The sequence below is a fragment of the Rhinopithecus roxellana genome, chromosome 1, assembly GCF_007565055.1.
Source record: "Rhinopithecus roxellana isolate Shanxi Qingling chromosome 1, ASM756505v1, whole genome shotgun sequence".
NCBI lineage: Eukaryota > Metazoa > Chordata > Mammalia > Primates > Cercopithecidae > Rhinopithecus > Rhinopithecus roxellana.
In genome coordinates this window covers 54,167,861-54,190,647 of record NC_044549.1, presented here as the reverse complement: position 1 = coordinate 54,190,647, position 22,787 = coordinate 54,167,861, and the positions used below count along the sequence as shown (strand labels likewise).

The 22,787-nt window shown below is 52.4% G+C and overlaps 1 protein-coding gene and 1 long non-coding RNA gene across 12 annotated transcripts; one reads left to right on the top strand and one right to left on the bottom strand.

Annotated features, from left to right (window-relative positions):
* Positions 1 to 1,010: 1,010 nt before the first annotated feature.
* LOC115898157 lies at positions 1,011 to 20,791 on the bottom strand. 7 transcript variants are annotated; one of them, XR_004057889.1, is made up of 7 exons: positions 20,579 to 20,751; positions 14,713 to 14,847; positions 14,381 to 14,521; positions 13,498 to 13,679; positions 9,484 to 9,877; positions 6,186 to 6,248; positions 1,043 to 1,170 (listed from the first exon to the last, which is right to left on the bottom strand). It is a non-coding gene; the product is annotated as an uncharacterized LOC115898157 (long non-coding RNA). The 7 variants fall into 7 exon arrangements; XR_004057876.1 differs by having other exon boundaries at positions 14,381 to 14,847; positions 20,579 to 20,791; XR_004057879.1 differs by having other exon boundaries at positions 9,512 to 9,877; positions 14,381 to 14,847; positions 20,579 to 20,791.
* On the top strand, positions 9,656 to 14,991 carry GLYCTK (glycerate kinase). Of its 5 annotated transcripts, none has more exons than XM_010365022.2 (5): positions 9,656 to 9,759; positions 11,996 to 12,411; positions 12,651 to 12,802; positions 13,431 to 13,606; positions 13,946 to 14,991. In XM_010365022.2, exons 2-5 carry the CDS (start codon positions 12,035 to 12,037, stop codon positions 14,810 to 14,812), a joined length of 1,572 nt encoding a protein of 523 aa, XP_010363324.1. In that variant the 5' UTR covers positions 9,656 to 9,759; positions 11,996 to 12,034; the 3' UTR covers positions 14,813 to 14,991. The 5 variants fall into 5 exon arrangements, with proteins under 5 accessions (XP_010363324.1, XP_010363323.1, XP_030787684.1 ...); XM_010365021.2 differs by having other exon boundaries at positions 9,666 to 9,794; XM_030931802.1 differs by lacking the exon at positions 9,656 to 9,759 and adding an exon at positions 10,797 to 10,919.
* Positions 20,792 to 22,787: the final 1,996 nt, after the last annotated feature.

Genomic DNA, 22,787 nt, shown 5'->3' with positions numbered 1-22,787 from the left:
GGTGGCTCACGCCTTTCCGACCCACCTCTGGGAGGCCGAGGCAGGATGATCGCTTGAGCTCAGGAGTTTGAGACCAGCCTGGCCAACATGACAAAACCATCTCTACTAAAATATAAAAAATTAGCTGGGCATGATGGCGCGGCTGAGGCACGAGAATTGAGAAAGGCGGAGGCTGCAGTGAGCCGAAGTCGTGCCACTGCATTCCAGCCTGGGCGACAGAGCAGACGGTCTCCCTCCAAAAATTAGCCTTTGTAGTGGCTAGTTTTATGTTCTAACACCCATACACAGTCATGCAATCACCACCACATTCAAGATGTGGAAGAGTTGCACTATCCTGTTTGTAGTCAACAGGATTATTCTAAAGGTTCTATCATGTAAGTGATTCTTTGACTTAAAAGTAGTTTATCTCTAACAAAGGAAAACAGTATTTGAACAGAAAATAGGAACCAAGGTTCCTAACCTTAACTTTATGGGCAAAGGGTTAAACTCAGTGCCAACCTATGTGGCTTCACAGATCTCTATCTTGTGTGAAGCTCCTCAAAGGGTTAAAAAGCCTGGGGTTTCCAACAGTGGAGATGGGGATTATTTATTTTTGCTTTCTTTAGCTAAAGAGAAACAAAAACGAGGAAAGGCTGTGAGACATTTCAGTCGCTATTAGGAAGGTGTGATATCCAGAGACCTGTGCAATGGTAAAAAACAAAATGGAAACCCTGGAACAGCTGGGGTCTTTCTAGAAAGAACTAGAGGCTGTATCCCAACCCCCTGGGTAAAAGGAGAGCCAGGATCCTTATACATAAAGAGAAGTTGTTCTCTAAGGGAAGAGGGCAAGTTCCTGGCTAAGTCTGGGGTATAATTGCCTCCTGACAAAGAGCGGAGCTTCTGGCTACAATTTGTTCTGGGGTCTGGAAAAAGCCGGTTTGAGTGAAACTTGAATAGATGGCAACTTTCCAAACTGCACAGCAATGGAAGAAAAACCCTCCACGCCCCCAGATCACTCACTCTGCTTCCCTGTAATTCCTGTGCCTTTATTTCAGAAGCTAGAAAGGCTGATACAGAGTCTGCTTCGAATAGTTTAGAAGGCAACAAGGACTGATTGAGTGCCCATGTTCTGGAACTGTCGGGAAGTGAACGCGCCCAGTAAGATGATGCTGTATTTTGGTCCATATTAACCTACAAAAATAACCACAGAAACAGCTGTAATCTACTGAATGTTGCCGGCCAAAAGAAATCTTTTCAGGGTATCTTTCAAGTATTGTACTTCCTATACCTTTTCCAGATTTCACCGTTAAGACCAAACCTTCCTCCCAAGACTTGCCTTTCTGCATTATTTTTGGAATGCAGTCTTTTTTTTTTTTTCGTTTTTAAGAGGGTCTTCAAATGCTCATCCTGTTTCACATTTTTTTTTTTTTTTTTTTTTTTTTTGAGACGGAGTCTCACTCTGTCGCCCAGGCTGGAGTGCAGTGGCCGGATCTCAGCTCACTGCAAGCTCCGCCTCCCGGGTTCACGCCATTCTCCTGCCTCAGCCTGCGGAGTAGCTGGGACTACAGGCGCCCGCCACCTCGCCCGGCTAGTTTTTTGTATTTTTTTTAGTAGAGACGGGGTTTCACCGTGTTAGCCAGGATGGTCTCCGTCTCCTGACCTGGTGATCCGCCCGTCTCGGCCTCCCAAAGTGCTGGGATTACAGGCTTGAGCCACCGCGCCCGGCCGTGTGTTTCACATTCTTACTGTTTCCAATTCCTAGCCTGGCTCCCTGCCCTATTATAGTGGGACTCTCCTGGCTTCCAGCCCAACAGCATAGTTGCCTTAAAGGATGGACTTTAGGCCAGGTGCGGTGGCACTTTGGGGGGCCGAGGTGGGTGGATCACAAGGTTGGGAGTTCGAAACCAGCCTGGCCAAAATGGTGAAACCCTGTCTCTACTAAAAATACAAAAATTTGCTGGGCACAGTGGTGGGCACCTGTAATCCCAGCTCCTTGGGAGGCTGAGGCAGGAGAATTGCTTGAACCCAGGAGGCGGAGGTTGTAGCAAGCCGAGATCACACCACTGCACTGGGCAACAGAGCAAGACTCCGTCTCAAAAAAAAAAAAAAAAAAAGATGGACTTTAAAAAGTGACCCAGAAAGCCGGCTCCAGATGTGGATGGATAGATGGAGAGAAAGCTGCAGTCAGGAGTGAATCAGATGGCCTTTAAAAGAGCATCAGACTTAATTTTTTATATTTCCTTTTATTTGTAGTCATTTTACTTGTCACATATTCATTGCAAAAAAACTAAAAAAATACAAATAATAAAAACATGGGATCCAGAGATAGCCACTGTTACAGTCTTTTATTATAGTGAAATATATATAACATAAAATTTACCATTTTCATGTAGAACCTTTCTGAGTTTTTCATTTACTTATTTATTTATTTATTTTTTCTGCTCTGTCACCCAGGCTAGACTGCAGTGGCATGCTCTCAGCTCACTGTAACCTTCACCTCGTGGGTTCAAGTGATTCTCCTGCCTCAGCCTTCTATTGGTGCCCGCCACCATGCCCAGCTAATTTTTATATTTTTAGTACAGATGAGGTTTTATCATGTTGGCCTGGCTGGTCTTGAACTCCTGACCTCAGGTGATCTGCCTGCCTCAGCCTCCCAAAGTGCTGGGATTACAGGCGTGAGCCACCATACCCAGCTAGTCCCTGAAATATATTTTTAATGGGTTAATGATCTATTGTTTATAACTTTACCCATACTATGAACATATTCCAGGTCAATAAATACCGATACAATCATTTTGAATGGCTACATAGTATTCTATTATATGGTTGTAAAGTAATTTTGCTTCCCATTTTGTCAGAGCCCAGCCAGAGCTCAGTATGGATTAATTGAATAAATTAATTTATCCAAAGGATTCCAGATACTTGACTGGCCCATGTATTAAATTTTTCTGTTTCATGCTACACAATTGAAAATGGAAACTGTCCTAAAAAATATATCCTGTTTCCAAAACAGAGCGCTCCTTATGAATTCTAATTCTTTGAGATAAATTTCTGAGCTCCAGTGCCCAGCAGCAGGGCTTCTCTAGAGATAGACTAACTTCTCACATAACCCTTGGAATAACTAGAATCAGGTGATTCTCTTCTTTGGGACAGTTGCGCGCGCGTGTGTGTATGAGCCTACACAGCCCTTGCAATAAGTGGAATCAGATGACTCTCTTCTTTGGGACAGTTGCGTGTGTGTGTGTGTGTGTGTGTGCATGCGCTTAATTGCCAAAGATGAAAAGCAGAACACTGGAACACAAAATGCCTGGTGAGGTGTCTGAGCTCCAGCACCGGGAAGTGGTCGCCTCACAGGTTGGCAAAAGGAATTTAATGACAACAGTATAGGTTTGAAAAAGGAACATTTCTTTTTTTTTTTTTTTTTTTTTTTTTTTTTTTTTTTTTTTTTTTTTGAGACGGAGTCTCGCTGTGTCGCCCAGGCTGGAGTGCAGTGGCGCGATCTCGGCTCACTGCAAGCTCCGCCTCCCGGGTTTCCGCCATTCTCCCGCCTCAGCCTCCGAGTAGCTGGGACTACGCCCGCCACCGCGCCCGGCTAGTTTTTTGTATTTTTAGTAGAGACGGGGTTTCACCGTGTTAGCCAGGAGGGTCTCGATCTCCTGACCTCGTGATCCACCCGCCTCGGCCTCCCAAAGTGCTGGGATTACAGGCTTGAGCCACCGCGCCCGGCCGAAAAAGGAACATTTCTTAGAAAGAAAGAAGGCTGCAGAAGAGTGCAGCGGGGCACCCCAGCGAGAGGACTGAGGGCCTTGGTGGATCTTCCTTAGGCGCATTTATGGACCTTCAGGCAGGAGCTTAGGGTTGTAAAATGAGTTTCAGCATGGCATTACAGAGATGCCTAGAAATTTTAGTTACTTATAAAAGTTGAAAGAGGCGTGGAACCAGATCCCCACTTTAGATACTCGGGAAGTTTAATTACTTCTAATTTCCCCAGATAAGGAGTTTTCCCTCTGGATGGCCTGTTGGATGGTCACCAGGTGGTCTTTGCTCCCTTCTAAATTCCTCAGATAAGGGCCAGGCACAGTGGCTCACCCCTGTAATCCCAGCACTCTGGGAGGCCAAGGTGGGTGAATCACTTGAGGTCAGGAGTTCAAGACCAGCTTGGGCAACATGGTGAAACCACGTCTCCACCAAAAAATACAAAAATTAGCCAAGCATGGTGGTATGCGCCTGTAGTCCCAGCTACTCGGGAGGCTGAGGCAGGAGAATTGCTTGAACCCGGGAGGCAGAGGTTGCAGAGCTGAGATCGCATTCTAGCCTGGGCGACAGAGTGAGACTCTGTCTCAAAAACAAAAAGAAAAAGAAAAAAAAGAAAATAAATATTACAAGGATGAAGTAAGCCATTTTTATTTAGAGAAAATATAAGTGTGTGCATGGAAAATCATGTGGGATATACGTGAATATTACTAGAAATAATAAATGTAGTTACTAATGTATGTCCACTTTTACTGGAATTCCTCAGAGAGGTCCTGAGACTCTGACCAAGGGGCCTGGATAAAAAGAGGGTATCTTTCCCTGGCAGCAGGACAACTACCCAATTTGTGGGGCCCCTTGTTAAAAAATTGCTAAGAATCTCAAGATGGCAGCAACAGACTATTAAACCAAGTGCAGCGTCCTTCTGACTGCACAGGTCACACCCATGAAGCTGGCTCAACCCAGGACTAGTACAGCAACAACAGTGAGTCTCTACATGCACAGGAAATATATTGTGATGAAGACTCTGAAGTTCTGAAAGGTTAACTTTCTCAGGGTCACTTAGCCAGTAAGCCCTAAAGTCTGGATTCACACTCTGCTTCAGCACTGGAAAGCTTGTGTTCTGTTTCCAGGGCAAAGGACAAGCAATCATTCACATTTAACAAAGACCACTGTTAGTAAACAATGCCTTCTTAGTCTGGAAGGAAAGGATGGAATCTTCCCAGATAAGCTTTGACTGCTCAGAGCCAGGAGGACCTGCCTAGAGTCTCAGGGCCAAGGCCTCTGTCTCTAAAACTACAGCACTGTTTCCAAAGCCTTAAAACTTTCCCAAATAATCCAACATACACAGCTTTAGTGGCCTCTCATCAGTGACTTGCCTAGTCATAGCTGAACTGCTTCCTGGTGCTGTTTTACTCTCCCCAACTCCTCCTTCCAAGAAAAATAGCTTTAAGGTGTTTTCATTTATTTATTTATTTACTTTTTGAGAGGGAGTCTCGCTCTGTCGCCCAGGCTGGAGTGCAGTGGCGCGATCTCCGCTCACTGCAAGCTCCGCCCCCCCGGGTTCATGCTATTCTCCTGCCTCAGTCCCCCATTAGCTGGGACTACAGGCGCCCGCCACTACGCTCGGCTAATTTTTTTGTATTTTTAGTAGAGACGGGGTTTCACCGTGTTAGCCAGGATAGTCTCGATCTCCTGACCTCATGATCTGCCTGCCTAAGCCTCCCGAAGTGCTGGGATTACAGGTGTGAGCCACTGCGCCCGGCCTATTTTATTTATTTATTTATTTTTTAAGACAGAGTCTCACTTTGTGGCCCAGGCTGGAGTGCAGTGGTGTGATCTCGGCTCACTGCAACCTCCACCTCCTGGGTTCAAGCAACTCTCCCACCTCAGCCTCCCGAGTAGCTGAGATGACAGGTGCATGACACCACGTCCGGCTATTTTTTTTTTTTGTATTTTTAGTAGAAATGGGATTTTGCCGTGTTGGCCAGGCTGGTCTCGAACTCCTGACCTCAAGTGATCTGCCCGTCTCGGCCTCCCAGCTTTAAGGTGTTTTAGAGCCCTTACATAGGACACAGTTCCACTCTACCCTGCCTCCAACACAGCTGACCTTCCCTCCCACGGAGCAACCCTGCAAGTCCAGGCTGGGCACAGTGGCTCACGCCTATAGTCCCAGCACTTTCAGAGGCTGGGGCAGGAGAACTGCTTGAGTCCATGAGTTTGAGACCAGCTTGGGCGACAAAGCAAGACCCTGTCTCTACAAAAAATTAGCCAGGCATGGTGGTGTGTACCTGTAGTCCCAGCTACTTGAGAGGCTGAGGCAGGAGGATCACTACAGCCCAGGAGGTTGAGGATACAGTGAGCTGTAATCACCACTGTCCTCCAGCCTGGTCCACAGTGCGAGACTTTGTCTCTCAAAAAAAAAAAAAATTAAAATTAAAAGTACCACTTCTTACCTATCCCAGCAGCTACAGCATTTGGCCCACACAGAAAGCACTCAGGAAATTCTTGAATTATGTCTGAGGAAGGAATAAATGAATGGATGGATGAAGACAGCCAACTATAACCAAGGAAAAACAATAAAATTTACAGTATTTACAACCTCTCCCACATTAAAGAGGGCAATTCCACCTGAGGATGCCTTTGTTTTGATGATGTGGTGGGAAATCATTTAGGAGAAGGAATACACAGTCTCATATTTTAAAAGGAAAAATCCAGGGAGAAGGATGGGTGTGGTGGGTCACGCCTGTAATCCCAGCAATTTGGGAGACAGAGGCAGGCGGATGGCTTAAGCTCAGAAGTTTGAGACCAGCCTGGGCAACATGGCAAAACCACCTCTCTACAAAAAATACAAAAAATTAGCTGGGTGTGGTGGTGCATGCCTGTGGTCCCAGCTACTTGGGAGACTGAGGTGGGAGGATCACTTGAGCCTGGGAGGTGGAGGTTGCAATGATCCAAGATCATGCCACTGAACTCCAACCTGGGTGACAGAGTGAGACCCTGTCTTAAAAAAAAAAAAAAAAAAAAAAAAAGTGTATATATATATATATATGAAAAAGAAAAATCCAGGGAGAGAGCTGAAAGTGGGGGCCAGGGGAGGGGAAAGGTTCATGACAAGAGCACAGCATGGTTTGGAGACCTACAGAGAGATGTAGCAACTGCCAAAGGGTGCAGGTAGGGGGTATGAAAAGAAAAGAAAATTTCAGGACATTCTCAATTTATAATGTGAAGGAGAAAAGTTAAACCTTGGAAACTGAGCAGGCATTGCTTTTTTTTTTTTTTTTTTTTTCTTCTTTGATCCATGACTGCTGCTTCCTGACCTTTGTATTGAAATGTTATACATTAACCAGGCTCCCTATTCTTCATTCAAACTTAGACTAGATGATGTGGGAGATAGAGACCCTTGTGATTGTTGTCTCTTTACAATAGAATATTAAACAAACTCCTTCGAGTATAATAAATGGTAACCAATCAAATCTTATATTTATGTTAGCCTTTTTTTGGAAAACGTAATTCTGGTCAGCACCCGTTTTTGCCTATATAAACAATCCTTTTTTTTTTTTTTTTTTTGGTGACGGAGTCACCCAGGCTGGAGTGCAGTGGCACAATCTCGGTTCACTGCACCCTCCCAGGTTCAAGCCATCCTCCTGCCTCAGACTCCCAGCCTCAGCGCCCCCAGTAGCTGGAATTACAGGCATACACCACCATGCCTGGCTAATTTTTGTATTTTTAGTAGAGATGGAGTTTCGCTATGTTGACCAGGCTGGTCTTAAACTCCTGACCTCAGGTGATACACCCGCCTTAGCCTCCCAGAGTGGTAGGATTACAGGTGTGAGCCACTGCGCCTGGCCCATGCCCAGCTAATTTTTGTATTTTCAGTAGAGATGGGGTTTCACCATATTGGTCAGACTGGTCTCCAACTCCTGACCTCAAATGATCCCACTTGCCTCAACCTCTCAAAGTACTGAGATTGCAGGCATGAGCCACTGCGCCTGGCCCAAAAACATATTTCTAATGTCAACTTAAAATCATCAAAAGGTTCGAGATCCAGTTAAAAGAATTTATTCAAGCATAAAGTGTGAGGGCAGCCATCAGGGAAACATAGACACCAAGCAGTGGCAATTAGTGTTCCCCAGTGTGGGGAAAGGTGAAGATTGTTTATATAGGCCGGGTGCCTGTAATTGTTTATACACCTGTAATCCTAGCACTTTGGGAGGCCAAGGTGGGTGGATCACAAGGTCAGGAGTTCGAGACCAGCCTGGCCAACATGGTGAAACCCCGTCTCTACTGAAAATACAAAAATTAGCTGGGTGTGGTGGCGGGTGCCTGTAGTCCCAGCTATTTGGGAGGCTAAGGCAGGAGAATCGCTTGAATCTGGGAGACGGAGGTTGCAGTGAGCCGAGATCGTGCCCAGGCTGGAGTGCAGTGACAGTGAGCCAAGATTGTGCCATTGCACTCCAGCCTGGGTGACAGAGCAAGACACCACCTCAAAAATAGGAGAAAGAAATGTGTTTTTGTTCGTTGATTGGTTTTTTTTGAGACAGGGGACGGGGCTGGAGTGCAGTGGCGTGATCAAGGTTCACTGTAGCCTCTACCTCCCATGCTCAGGTGATCCTCCCACCTCAGCCTCCCGAGTAGCTGGGACTACAGGAGCATGCCACCACACCCGGCTCTTTTTTTTTTTTTTTTTTGTAGAGATTAAGAGTTTTGCCATGTTCTCAGGCTGGTCTCGGATTTCTAGGCTCAAGCGATCCGCCCACCTTGGCCCCCCCAAGTGTTGGTATTACAGGCGTGAAACGCTGGGCCCTGCCAAGAAACATGTTTCAATAAAATTGTTAGGAAATCAAGTGTGTGATTTGTGATGCAACTCTCTCCTCTATCTCCATAAGAAAACATCAGTAAAAACAGTGAATTGTTTTGTGTTTTTGGAGTCTGATGAGGACTCATCTTATGAATGTGGGAAGGCATCCAGCCAGCTCAGGGTGGGCCCAGCATGAGAGCAGGGACAGTGAGGAAGGTCCAGAGTCATTCGCTTTTACATGAAGCTTATGTGCTTGAGGATCGCGGAATGGAACTCTTGCTAAGCCAGAGCTGTATTTGGTGGCCCATGGTGGGAGAGGGGAGAACAGTAATAAGTTGTGGAATAAAAACCATGGAGAGGAGCGGGAATTACTTAATCTGGCTCCAGAAGGGGTTAGTTGTGGGGAAGTAGTGATTCTCAGTTCGTTTGCTCAGCCCAGTCTTCAGGGTGTATCTGCTGACTGATCGTACAAGATAAAGGAAGGGAGAGGCCGGGCGTGGCGGCTCAAGTGTGTAATCCCATCACTTTGGGAGGCTGAGGTGGGTGGATCGATTGAGGTTAGGCGTTCGAGACCAGAGAGGCCAACATGGCGAAAGCCGGTCTCTACTAAAAAATACAAAAATTAGCCCGGCGTGGTGGCACATGCCTGTAATCCCAGCTATTCGGGAGGCTGAGGCATGAGAATCGCTTGAATCCGGGAGGCGGAGGTTGCATTGGGCCGAGACCGCGCCTCTGCACTCCAGTCTGAGCGACAGAGACCCTCGTTTCAAAAAAAAATCTGCAATCGGTGAGGCGGGGATTATTACCCTCAATGTAGAGATTAAGAAAATGAGGACTGAAGGTGACTCCTTCCAGGTCTGTTGGTGGCCAGCAAGGAGTCAATATCCCAAACTCTCCCTTTCCAGACCCCAGCTTCAGCCAGCGCTTGCACCCGCCTGCGCCGCTCCACCCACCCACACTTCCGGATTCCGCTCCGCCCACCCGCGACTACTTCCGGTCTCCAGTGCTGGGCGCTGCGGCCCGGAGCTGTGGGCTGATAAGTCTGCGCCGGCAGGGCGCGCATGACCTTCAGAAGCAATCCCTGGGCTGGGCGACGACGGGTCTTGGTGGCAGCAGGCCCTTCTTTCTCGCATCACCGGGCATTACACGGCAGCCATTTGCCTCGCGAAGGCCCTACCTGAGGATGACGTCACTTCCAGCCCCCTGCTGACTGCGGGAAACCGGAAATGGTGCCAGCTCACTTTAATAGCGGGGAGGAGTCAAGGCCGGTAGTCTTCCTGCTTCCGTGTTTTGTTTTGGAGCCTCTCGGAGTTTCGGAGAGACCATGTCTTGGATAGAATTGGAGGACTTAGCAAATAAAAATGCAAAGCGTCCAGTTAATTTTTTTTTTTGAGACAGAGTCTCACTCTGTCACCCAGGCTGGAGTGCGGTGGCGCAATCTCGGCTCACTGCAACCTCCGCCTCCCCGGTTCAAATGATGCGCGTGCCTCAGTCTCCTGAGTAGCTGGGATTACAGGCGCCCACCACACCTGGCTAATTTTTGTATATTTGGTAGAGACGGGGTTTTACCATGTTGGTCAGGCTGGTCTGGAATTCCTGACCTCAGGTGATGCGCCCGCCTCAGCCTTCCAAAGTACTGGGATTACAGGCGTGAGCCACTGCGGCCGGCCGCCCAGTTAAATTTGAGTTAAGATAAACGACGAATAATTGTTAAGTCCTAAACATTGTATGCACTTATTTATACTTTAAAAATTACTTGTTTATCTGAAATTCAAATTTAACAGGACGTCCTGTATTTTCTCTGGCAGCCTTGGCATTGAGCGTCCCCCGTCCTCTGCTCATATACAGTGGCAAGACTGGGATCTTCTAGGCTCTTGTCCATCTGGGAAATAGATACAGATTTTACCCAGGCTCTAAAGACAGGCTGTCTTAGTTGCTAAGATGCTTTTAGCTCCAAGCCTAATGGGCAAGCTCCAGGGGTCCCCCTGGCCATAACTGGACCCATTTTTGGAATCCCCATGACGATGCCCTCTGTGTTCCCTTTCACAACAAAAGTCAGGCATGGCTGTCTTTTCTTATGGGAGAGCTGAGAACTAGGCAGACAAAATGGTCAGAGTCTAGAAGTAACCACCACATTTGGGTGTGGGGTAAACCAGTGTTTGAGATCTGTGGTGCAGTGGACAGTATCAGAGAGCCTGAGGGTGTTAAGGGGAGAGTGTAGTGTTAATCTCACCTTGTGTCTCATTTTGTGAATGAGGCCCAGTGAGAGAAATGGATGTGTCCCAACCACTCAGAAAACCTGTAGTAGATACAGCTGGAAGCTCAATTCCCAGCCTCCTTACCCTGCTCAGTCCATACTTGCTGATGAAGTCAGCTTGCAGCATTTATGGTAGGCATTTATTAAAGTAGATGCAATAGTACATATGTAGTACAGATGAGCTCTTTGGGTCTTTGTTGTTCCTATATCTCTCTACAGCCTCCTGACCTTCACCCCAAGCCTTCTTTAGCTTTTACTCTGCCCAGTGGGGAAAATGGCTATCTGGGCTCAGTTATGGGAGCCTGGCCTTTGCCTACCTCAGCCCTTGGACTCTCACCACTGTGGGTGGTGTGATCTAGGACTTGTTTTTGTTATCTTGGAACCAGAAGGGGTGTTCTTGGCAGGGTTGGGTCTGGCCAGCTATGTGGGTAGAAGGGCATCCTTTTTTGTCCTGCAATTGGGCTTCATGGCACATGGCCTCACATGGTGCCTGGGGACTTTCCTAAGGTTCCACCATGAGCCAGACTTTGCCCTCACTCCTGATTTGAAACTAAACCTCTGGCTGAACTGGCCTGAATACTGGGATTCCTCAGATTGCTTGCCGGAGGATATGCTCTGGGCTTGACCTGATAATCCTGCAGCCTCCTATAGACCCTGACTTCCCAGCCTCCTAATCCCAGCCTCATGAGATAACGAAGTAGAGTAGGCTGGAGGTCAGTGGGCTCGGGGTCAGTTGGTGGGACAATCAACAAACTCCTGGCAGCAGAGGTAGTAAAGAGGCAAGGAAGGAGTGCCAGAAAGGGGCGTTGCCCCTGGCTAAGAGCTCAGAAGTGCAGGCGGTGGAAAAGGGGTGGGATGGCAGCCTACTGGTAGAAATTACTCCCTCTGTCAATGATTAACTCACAGCCAAAGGGATGACCTAGGAGGAGGGCCCAGCTAATAGGAACTTTGGACTTGAGGCAGAGTATCCAGAGGGCCGGCATGTGGTCTGCAGAAGAGGAGGACATGGCTGGGTGGCAGGGCTCATCTCCAAGGATGAGTGAGATCCTGCAGCTGTGGGTTTCAGAAAGTCTCCTGGGGCTATCAGATGGCTCCTTCTTGTAGCAGCAGCTGTGGGGTCCACTGGCCCTGAGCCCTCAGAGGGGTGGCCGTGGGGGACCTCCTGTCTTTTGCCTTGCAAGGGCCTCAGTTGTGCTTTTTCCCTCTAGGCAGCCATGGGTGCCAGGCAGTGCTGAGAGCAGTGAGGCATGGCTGCAGCCCTGCAGGTCCTGCCCCACTTGGCCCGAGCCCCCTTGCATCCACTCCTCTGGTGGGGCTCAGTGGCCCGGCTGGCCAGCAGCATGGCCTTGGCAGAGCAGGCCCGGCAGCTGTTTGACAGTGCTGTGGGTGCAGTGCTGCCGGGCCCCATGCTGCACCGGGCACTATCCTTGGACCCTGGTGGCAGACAGCTGAAGGTGAGGGACCGGAGCTTTCAGCTGAGGCAAAACGTCTACCTGGTGGGCTTTGGCAAGGCTGTGATGGGCATGGCAGCTGCAGCTGAGGAACTACTGGGCCAGCATCTTGTGCAGGGCGTGATCAGCATTCCTAAGGGGATCCGTGCTGCTATGGAGCGCGCCGGCAAGCAGTAAGGAGCCATGGGGGGCTGCCTCCCGCTGTCTATGTGGAGGGAAACCTGGGCCCAGACCCAGGCTGAATCAGGCCTCCTCTCCCCACCTGCTTCACTTTTCTCCTGGGTCTGGCCTGGCCCCAGGATGTGTGTCAGTGGGCATCTTCGTTCATGCCCCCTCACCTGTAAAGTTGAGAGATCAGGTGGGAGGAAAGGAGCCCACCCCATCTCTTGCACGCTGACCTTTCCCTCCCTAGGGAGATGCTGCTGAAGCCACATAGCCATGTCCAGGTATTCGAGGGTGCGGAGGACAACCTCCCAGACCGCGACGCACTGCGAGCTGCGCTGGCCATCCGGCAACTGGCTGAGGGACTCACAGCTGATGACCTGCTGCTCGTGCTGATCTCAGGTTTAGTACCACATTGGCCCAAGACAGTTGGTGGGGGGTGCACCAAATATCAGGTCTTTGAGAAATCAGATCTGAGCCCCCAGGGTCACAGGGTGAAGTTAGGAGCAAGGGAGGTGGTGAGGAGCCTGGATGGTGACTCCTGGGTTGCCTTGAACTAGTCGTCTGGCCTCCCCTGAGCTGTGGAGTCCTCCCCCTGAACTGACCTTTTGGGTGTCAGTGAGAGGGTGCACGGGGAGCACCTAATGCAGGGCCTGGCACATCCATAGAGTCCTTGGAAAATGTCACTGCTGTTGCTGTTGTCTGTACTGATGTCACCTGGGGCTAGGGTCTCAGACCTCAAGGAGTCTTCTCCTTAATATTCCATTGTGTGCTCCCCTACCCTGCCTCCTGTTCTAGTCTCTTAAGTAATTAGTTCTTCCAGTGCCTCCTGGGACCTGGGGTACCCCAAGGCAGGGGACAACCTCCAGTGGCCAGGATGTGGTGACTGTATACATATTGCATATCCACACGGGGGCACCCTAACCCCACCTTTCCAACCCCCCTTTTCTAATGTGGACTTGTCACCCTGCTCGCCTGGTTCCCTGCTTTGGGATAGTCCCTCTGCCTGATACCCTCATTGTCTCTGCAGGTGGGGGGTCAGCTCTGCTGCCTGCCCCCATCCCACCTGTCACACTGGAGGAGAAGCAGACACTCACCAGACTGCTGGCAGCCCGTGGAGCCACCATCCAGGAGTTGAACACCATTCGAAAGGCCCTGTCCCAGCTCAAGGGTGGGGGGCTGGCTCAGGCCGCCTACCCTGCGCAAGTATGAGTCACTTCTTCCCCAGGCAGCCTTGGGTTGGTGGAGCCAGGCCCACATGTGCCAGGGATGTGAAAGCCTAGAACAGCATACAGATTGGCAGGGGCATGGTGTGAAAGACTATGGGGCTGACTGGGTGACATCATGGGAGGGGTGCCAGAGATGGGGAGGAGATGCCTGCATGACCAGGTGTTTTGCAAGCCCACGTGAGAGGAGTTAACCATGGGTAAGGAAATGCACTGAGTTGGGGGAAGGGTGTGTGGATACCCAAGAAGCAGTTTGTCCTTATGGGCTCTGAGGGGAGGAGGAAGTGGGCCTGAGCCTTGTGTGGTGGCCCTTCCCTAGGTGGTGAGCCTCATCCTGTCAGATGTGGTGGGGGACCCTGTGGAAGTGATTGCCAGCGGCCCCACTGTGGCCAGTTCCCACAGTGTGCAAGATTGCCTGCATATCGTCAATCGCTACGGCCTCCGTGCAGCCCTGCCACGTTCCGTGAAGACTGTGCTGTCTCGGGCCGACTCTGACCCCCATGGGCCACACTCCTGTGGCCATGTCCTGAATGTGATCATTGGCTCCAATGTGCTGGCGCTAGCTGAGGCCCAGCGGCAGGCTGAGGCACTGGGCTACCAGGCTGTGGTGCTGAGTGCAGCCATGCAGGGTGATGTAAAAAGTATGGCCCAGTTCTACGGGCTGCTGGCCCATGTGGCTAGAACCCGCCTCACCCCATCCATGGCTGGGGCTTCTGTGGAGGAAGATGCACAGCTCCATGAGCTGGCAGCTGACCTTCAGATCCCAGACCTGCAGCTGGAGGAGGCTCTGGAGACCATGGCACGGGGAAGGGGCCCAGTCTGCCTGCTGGCTGGTGGCGAGCCCACAGTGCAGCTGCAGGGCTCTGGCAGGGGTGGCCGGAACCAGGAACTGGCCCTGCGTGTTGGAGCAGAGTTGAGAAGGTGGCCGCTGGGGCAAATAGATGTGCTGTTTTTGAGCGGTGGCACTGATGGGCAGGATGGGCCCACGGAGGCTGCTGGGGCCTGGGTCACACCTGAGCTTGCCAGCCAGGCTGCAGCTGAGGGCCTGGACATGGCCACCTTCCTAGCCCACAATGACTCACATACCTTTTTCTGCCGCCTCCAGGGTGGGGCACACCTGCTGCACACAGGGATGACAGGTACCAATGTCATGGACACCCACCTCTTGTTCCTGCGGCCTCGGTGATGGCATAGGTCACATTTTGAGAGTTCAGAGGAGTTCTACAAGGGCAAGGTCAGATGGCAGAGCAAGGTTGGTCCTCAGGGCTTCACTAAGCCTTAGGGCCCCTCCACTCCTTGGCCTTGGCTGTTTGGTTAGCTGTCACCTCCCACTCAGGGCCTCTGCTCTATGTCTGTTCCCTTCCAGCCAGACTAGCAGATGGGGCCTCCCCACTACCCCTACTTTCTGCATGGCAACAGGTACCCCTGAGGACAAGGACAAGCCCCTTGGCCAGTTCAGTGTTCCTGTGCTTCTCCCTTGGGCAGCCTCTCTCTTGAGCCCCTCACCCTGTTTCTTTCTGTGAAGCGAGAACGTCTGAAAATAAATAGGACCATGACATGGGTTCTCTGTGCACCTTCCCTCAGAGTGAGGCCTCACTGGAGAGCCGCTGGGAGGGGAGTGTGGTATGGCTGCAGCCGCAGTGCCAGGGCCTGGCAGGACTCTTAATGCCCCTCTGCTGGACTGAGTACATGCAGGATGTGCCTCACATAATGGGTGCCTGTGCCTGTGCCTGTCTCTCTGGAGTGTGTGAGGGTTGAGCCTGGCTCCTGAGAGATTTGCTGTGTGTGAGCAGAGACCCCAGGGAGGACAGGCCTAAAGACTGCAGTCTGTGGTGACCAGCCACCCACCCAACTATGACTCCACCATGGCACTGTCACCATGGCCTCTCCAGCCTCAGCTTATAGGCCTCATTAGATGGATGTCCCTTCTGTCTTTGGACAGCCGTTAGCCACATACTGCACTTCTGGTTGAGCTGAAGTTTGTCCCACTCCCCAGTGCTGTTTCCTTGTGACAGCCCTTGTCCTAGGCTGAACATCCCCAGTTTCTTCAGCCACTCCTCTGGGGACCAAGTCCAGACCCTGATGTCAGCCCTTCAGTGGGGGTCTCAGCACTGGGATAGTGGGTCCAGCCAGTGATGAGGTCCAGTGGCCCACACCCCTTCCCATGACCGCTGACAGGAGAAGAGGCAAGTGGGAATAGAGGAACGGCTGCCTTGGCCTGGCCAGCAGCCTGGGTTGAGAGAGGGAGGTGCCACTGTCCTGCCTCCCTTTGGGCCCCCTTGCTCAGTATCAGAGCCCTCCGCTGGCTGTCCCCGCCGTGCGCCACGGCTCCAATCCCTATATGAGTGAGCAGTAGAATCACATAGGAATAAAAAGCCATAGAGAACAGCGAGGCCTGGGGCTGCTCTTACAGGCACTTCTTCCACCCCAGCCCTCCCCTCCTCCCTGAGGGTGTTGAGGGGCCCTGGGCTGGGGCTGGCGGGACTTTCCCCTGGGAAGGGTTTCCCTTCCCTACCTGGGCTCTGGACAGCCTAGCTTGCAGATGGTTCATGACCTGGGGGCCTGGCTCACACATGGCAGGCTGGGGATTGGGAGGGAGGTGAACATGGTAAGTGGGCTCTGGGGACCAGGGAGGTTTAGGTAAAGGGGAGCTTGCACCCCACTGGGATGCACGGGTACTACTTCCTTTCCTTCTGTACTGGTGTGGAGTTTCTGCTGACTAGGGTCTCGGGTTATGGTGATCCTCACATGATCCTGTACCCTGGTGCTCCTCTGGCAGCCTCTGCACGTAACCGGTTCCTGCCTCAGTACTTGCTCTTGGGATCATGAGTATTGGCACTGGGTGCCAAGTTCCAGGGAAAAGCAGGATAGGAGAGCTGGGGCAGGGGCCAAGGGCCTGGCAGCCATGTCCCCAGTGTGTGTGTGTGTGTGGTGGGTGTGTGAGCATACAGATGTTGGTGTTGGCGTACTAAGAGTGGGAATGCATCTGTGAGTATACACACAGATACTTAGTACAGGGCACATGGCTCCCTGCATCCCTGCTGAGGGCTTTGGATATGGATAGGATCTTGCAGGAAATTCCCTCTGCTCTACATTGACCCCTTCCCTATACTTCTGTTTATAGGGTCTGGGAGGCCAGGGCCTGGATTGGACCCCATAGGGCCAAATAGTCTGTGAGCCTAACCCATTAGATTTGTTCACTAGATACCCCAGAGATAAGAAAGGATGTATTTGGCCGCAGTCTGGATGATGAGATGAGATAAACCCTGCACAGTGAATGTTTCCATAGGACTCATTACTTGCTCCATAAATGTCAATTTTGGATCATTAAAGTGCCCCTCCCTTGATCTTGGCTTCTTTCTCTTCCGGCTGCTGCCGCCCTTGTGCCCACCTCATCTTCATTTTCTGAAGCTTCCCCTGACCCAGCTGGAGGATTTCACCATGGAGGGTGTCTGGCCCTGCTGGCTACAGCAACCCTCACAGGCGTCTCCCTTCTCTGCACTTGGCATGAGCCAAGAGCAGTGGGGCAGTGGGCCTGGGCAGCCCTTCAGTGTCAGCTAGTCCCAACCATTTGATTTATAGTTGCAGGTACAGAGAGAAAAGGTGGCTTATTTGGGACTGCATAGTCTCACATAAAGGCTACAGAACCAGAATAAGAACCTAGTTGGAACCTGCTTGACTATCCTCTGCCACTCTCTGGGGCTCAGAGACCCTGGGGCCAAGCAAGGGCTCAGCCAGATCCAGGAGATCTACTGCTTTTCCACTGCCCCTCAAGGGCTTGGGATGGCGACACAACCATGCTTGGCCTCTCCAGGGATCCACACAGCAGATGTGTTGGACTCTTCTTGGCTCAGAGGGACAGCTCCATTGTGTGTGTGATTTGGCAGAAAACCATGCTCAGTTGAGTGGTAGGCTTCTACATAAATGTGTGTCTGCGTCTGTATGCACATCTGTGTGTATGTGAGTGTGCGTGCGCGTGTGTGTGCATGGATACATATATAAGCATGTGAATGTGTAGTGCAGCCCACAACCAGTCTCTGAGCTGTGCTGTGCCCCATCCCAGGGTGGAGACACACAGGTGTAGAGTGTAGGGGATACAAAGAGCAAGTTGGGCCAAGAGGCCCAAAAGACTGGCAGGGGCTAGTGTGCCTGGCCGAGGGAGTTGACTTCATGTTGACAGCAATGGCAAACCTCATGAAGATTTTGGCAGGGAATAATGTCATGGAGCTGTTTTGGGACTTTAATGCTGAGAGCCAACATCCTTACTGCAGAGGGTGAGGGGTGGGGGCATGCAAGGAGATGGAAGGGGTTGCAGATAGGAGAGGTGCATTACAGGCTCTGAGAACCCTCTCCCACATCCCCTATGCAGCCTCAGCTCCAAAGCCTTTAGCCAGCCCAAGGAACCCTTTAGATGCCTGCTTTGGAACAAGGCCGAAAGCCCTGGCTCAAACACTGTTGGGAGTAACTGAGCCTCTCTGTCTCTGGGAATGCCTTAGGGCTTTGAGGATTTTTGGGGGCAGAGGCTGGGCAGCTAGTGGACACTTTGGTGGGCATAGGGACCCCACTCTCATGTAGGATCTCACGAGGGTGGCAGTTAAGTGGCTTGGAAAGAGCACTGAAATAGGAGTCAGGTGGTAAGTCCTTGTCCTGGCCTTCCCTGTTTTCTCGTCTGTTTAATGGGGAAAACATCCTTGCCCTATCGCCTCTTTAGGGAGGTATCAGTGGCAGGTAGATCTATGTGGGAAAGCTCTGTGCAAATGGGGAGCTCAGGGAGGGAGAGAAAGAAGGTTGAAGTATTGGCCTCTTCCAAGGGGAATCTCAAGGAGCTCTTGGCTCAGGGAGGCCGCCTTCTTCCATGGTAGGACCAGAGTTAGAGCCAGCGGGACCTTGGTGCTCACTGACTGAGGCTGAGTGAGCAACCTGCTGGCCTCTGGCACTAGACAGGCACCAGCAGGGAATGGTATTTGAGTCTTCAACGGCCAGTAGGGTGTATAGTGCCCTGGGAGGTCACGGAGTTGATGGATGATCACTTGAAGTCAGAGTGAGCTGAGCCACCTGGAAGAGAGCCCCCCCAATGTCTCTGGAAAATGGGTAGGGCAACCTGCCTCCCTCTGGGTCTGGGTCATGTGTAAGGGACATGAGGAGGCCCAGACTGTGGTGAGGGAGGACTGTCTTAACCCTAGGCCAGAATCCCTAGCTAGGTAAGAAGATTTGGGATGTGCTAGGGCAGGGAGGTGGTATGCAGGGGTGAGGGACACACACACCCTGGGTGATGGGCAAGCCAATGACCTTGGCAGGCTGCTGTGTGAGCAATAGGACTGTGGGGTTGTCATGAGCTGTGCCTAGTCCAGGAAAGATGGGCTTTCTCCCCACGGCTGTGGGCCAGACCTCTCCCTAGTAACCGCTGGGACCAGTTCTGAGGCTTTGCTATCCACTTCTCCTGACTCAGGCTGGTTTGTAGTGGCTGGAGGAGGGTGAGCTGGGGTTGGACACACAGCCTGGCACCAGCCCATGCTCACAGCTCTGATTCCACCTCTCTAGACATGTTGCTCCCATCCAGGGGTTTCTGGGGGGCAGGGGTGGGAGCAGGTGCAGCTGTCACCTTGCTCAGATGAGGAAGTTCTACCCAAGGGAAGATGGCAAGACAGTTGGCCCCTAGAAACAAGTGCCCCATCTGCCCCATCCTATGGGGCCACTGCCCTTAGCAACTCTGCCTCATGGGACCACTACTCACCATAATTTGGTCCACCACTGCCTCCTTGGGGAGCCAGGGAGCTGTAGGACTTGGCTCTGCCCCAACCAGGCAGCCAGAGGCTAGACCTCCAAAATGCATCCCATTGAGAAGGTCTTCCCTGGTGTCCCCTCACGTCTGGGCTGGCCTTTTCTTTTCCTCCACTAGTAGCCAGCAGAGCCACACTGCCCACCTCCCTGGGATGGTGTGAGCCATACATTTTTTCCCCATATCCAGCCCTGCCTCTCCATCCCCAGCACCAGCTGAGAAGGGGGTGGGGCCCCTGGCACTTGGCTTCTGCCCCTTCAGATCATTCCCACCCACCTGCACAGCTTTAGAGTCTCAAGATCTCCTTGTGGCCCTGGGTTATCTCCAAAAATCACACTTGTAGCCTCATTGGAGCCAGGCCTCTGTCTCCACCTGCTCTCCCCACCCCTATCCACAGAGCCCCCGTTCCTCCCTGTCCTGCCCAGTTCCAGGAAGCTGGCTGCAGGAATATCTAGGCTCTGGGTTGAAACCCTGCTGTTTGCAACTCTAGGCAAAGCTCTTCTAGGGAAGCTGTCTGGAGGGAGCCGGTCAAAGATCCCTAGGGGAGGGAGAAGTGCCTGTCTTTGCCATGTGGCTCTATGGGTCTGGGGATCAGTAGCTTGGAGTAAAACCTGTGAGCCTGTGGCAGGGGGAAGATCTCTCCCTCCACTCAGACTCTCCACCTGGGCAATGGGAGCAGTCCCAGCACATTCCAGCCAGCCGCCAACCCCCCGCTAGCACAGGCACCTGTGAGGGTCACAGTTCCCTGGACGGTGCCGCTGCTGGCACCCAGCAACCCTATAGCTGCAGCCCAGTCAGAGGCAGGGTCAGAGCCCTGGACTCCAGGACTGGGCATATACTCAAACCTTCAGGGGCAGGCTGTTCCAGGCAGCCCAGCCCCCGCCCACCCTCTCAGGTCCCCCTGAGGGTCTCTCTCAGCTGAGGACCACCCACAGAAGCCAGGCACCCAGGCAGGAACAGAGCCTGCCAGCTCCCAGCCAGCCTTGTCTCTTGCGGCTAACTGGCCGCACCTCTGCCCCCCACTCCTGCTGACCCCTTGGGGACCTGAAGCTGGCACTCCACTGCTGCTCCCACTGCCCAGGGCAGAGAAGCATTCTTCCCATTCTCTCCACCTGCCTGCCCTCCAGGGCTCTGGCCGCCCTGTGCCTGTGTCCCCAGATCCCCAAGGCTCACCTCAGTGGCGCTGTCTCCTCACCAGAGGCACTGCAGTGTGGGAACTGTCCCGAGGAGCTGGTTCTCAGCTGAAACAAAGAGGTGGGGGAGAAAGGGGGGGCAGCGGGAGAGGGAGAGGGTGAGTGAGCGGGCGAAGGAGTGGAGGCTGGAGGGGGAAGAGAGAAAGGAGAGGATGAGAGCGAAGAGGAGAGGGGAGGGGAGAACAACGAGCCTGCCGCCCGCCCGCCCGCCCCCCTCGGAGAGATAAAGCCTGACACCCAGGGACTAAAGGGCCAGTAGAGGAGGGGAGAGGAAATGGGGAGGGGGCAGGGGAGGTGAGGGGCCAGACTGAGAGCGGGGAGACTCTTAGAGGGGCGGGAGAGCAGGGACAGGGTGAGGAGTGGTGGGCAAGTGAGGGGCGTGGGCAGGAGAAGAGCAGGGTGAAAGGCAGGTTGCAGGGGGCCAATGGCTGATGACTGAGCTGGGCAGAGGGGTCCCACCCCTGTCCCGTGCCAGGCTCTGGATTCAGAGGAGACCAAGAGGACTTGAATGGCAGAAGGCCATGCACGAAGGGGACTGGCAGGGAGGGAAACCCGCCAGTCGTTGAGTTAGGGGCTGGGCTGGTGGGCTGGCTGGGAGGACTGCGGCTAGTGACAAGGCTACAAAGACGTGAGAAGAAACAACGGCATCTGAATGGAGGAATCGGTTTCTGCTGACCCCTGGGTTCCCCAGCCCTGAGCATCCCAGCCAGAGCCTCCTGGAGTGGGGGCGGGGGGCAGATCCACTCTGGGGCGGTCCAGGCTCTAAAGTGGCAGTCTGAGGTGGAGGGGAGAGGAGATGGGCTGTGAGGCCAGGCAGGGGTCCCAGTCATTATTTGAGAGCTCAGAACGCCCAGGACACACACCATGATTGACCACACATCAGGATGCTGGTGTCACTGTCTTTTCGGGGAGGGGATAGTTGAAGGGGCCTATCCTGTGACTGAGAACTGGGTAGGGGAAGCCCCTCTTACGGAGAGTGTGTGCCCTGCCTCCACCCCAGGGAGGAGGGCAGGGTAGGGAGCACAGAGAGGCAGGAGAGGAGTGGGGATGAAAGAGGTAGGGAAGCAGGGGAGAGAGAGCGGATGGGGGGAAGGAGGCTGCAAGGGGTGGGCCCGGAGCTGCGGGACCACAGAACCAGAGGCTCCCACTCCACACCCCACAATTCTCAGGCTGCCTAATGCCGAGCTAATGAAGGATGAAATAATGAGCCACTTCCCTGCTGCTGCCCTCCTGCTGCCAAGTGCTGCTGTGACAGGCAAGGGCACTGCCTGGGGAAGTCAGCTCGGTGAGTCTGTGTGAGTGTTCGCTGGGAGGGAGGACAGGATGGCCTTGAGTACGGCCATCCCATCCCTCTCACCCCACCAGGCGCAGCCCCTGGGCCAGTTCAGCCTCCTCTCACACTCAAAGGCACAGAAGTTCCGGCCACCCTCCCACACCTTGTGACCAAGGGAAGTTCGCCTTCTTATCTCAGACTCCCAGAGCATGTTCTTTGGAGAGTAGGAGGAGGGGAGGGAGTGAGGGCTTGCCTAAAGCTGTGACAGGGAGACTCCCAGAGAGTCAGCCCCTCAGTGCCACCCTGCATACAAGGGTCAGAGGTGTGTGCCCCTTAGACTGCCTCCCCAAGCCCTATCACCTCCTCAGGGAATCCCTGCTGGCCCCACCCAGCAGGGGTACAGTGACCTGGCTGCCACCCGTCCAGCTGTCTTTTCCTATAGCTTGGAGCTTGGAGAAAGGAAAGGACCTTCCTTCCTTCCTTTCCTTCCTTCTTTCTTTCCTTATTCTTCTTTATTTATTTTTTATTTAGAAATGATTTCAAACTTACAGAAAAGTTGCCAGAATAGTAATAGTACAGAAGACACACGTGTGTTCCTTTGGGGATATGTTCAACTACTGTGAATATTGTGCTCTATTTGCTTTCTCTGTGTGTGTGTGTGTTCATTTTTTTTTTTTTTTTTTTTGAGACGGAGTCTCGCTCTATCGCCCAGGCTGGAGTGCAGTGGCCGGATCTCAGCTCACTGCAAGCTCCGCCTCCCGGGTTTACGCCATTCTCTTGCCTCATCCTCCGGAGTAGCTGGGACTACAGGCGCCTGCCACCTCGCCCGGCTAGTTTTTTGTATTTTTTAGTAGAGACGGGGTTTCACGGTGTTAGCCAGGATGGTCTCGATCTCCTGACCTCGTGGTCCACCCGT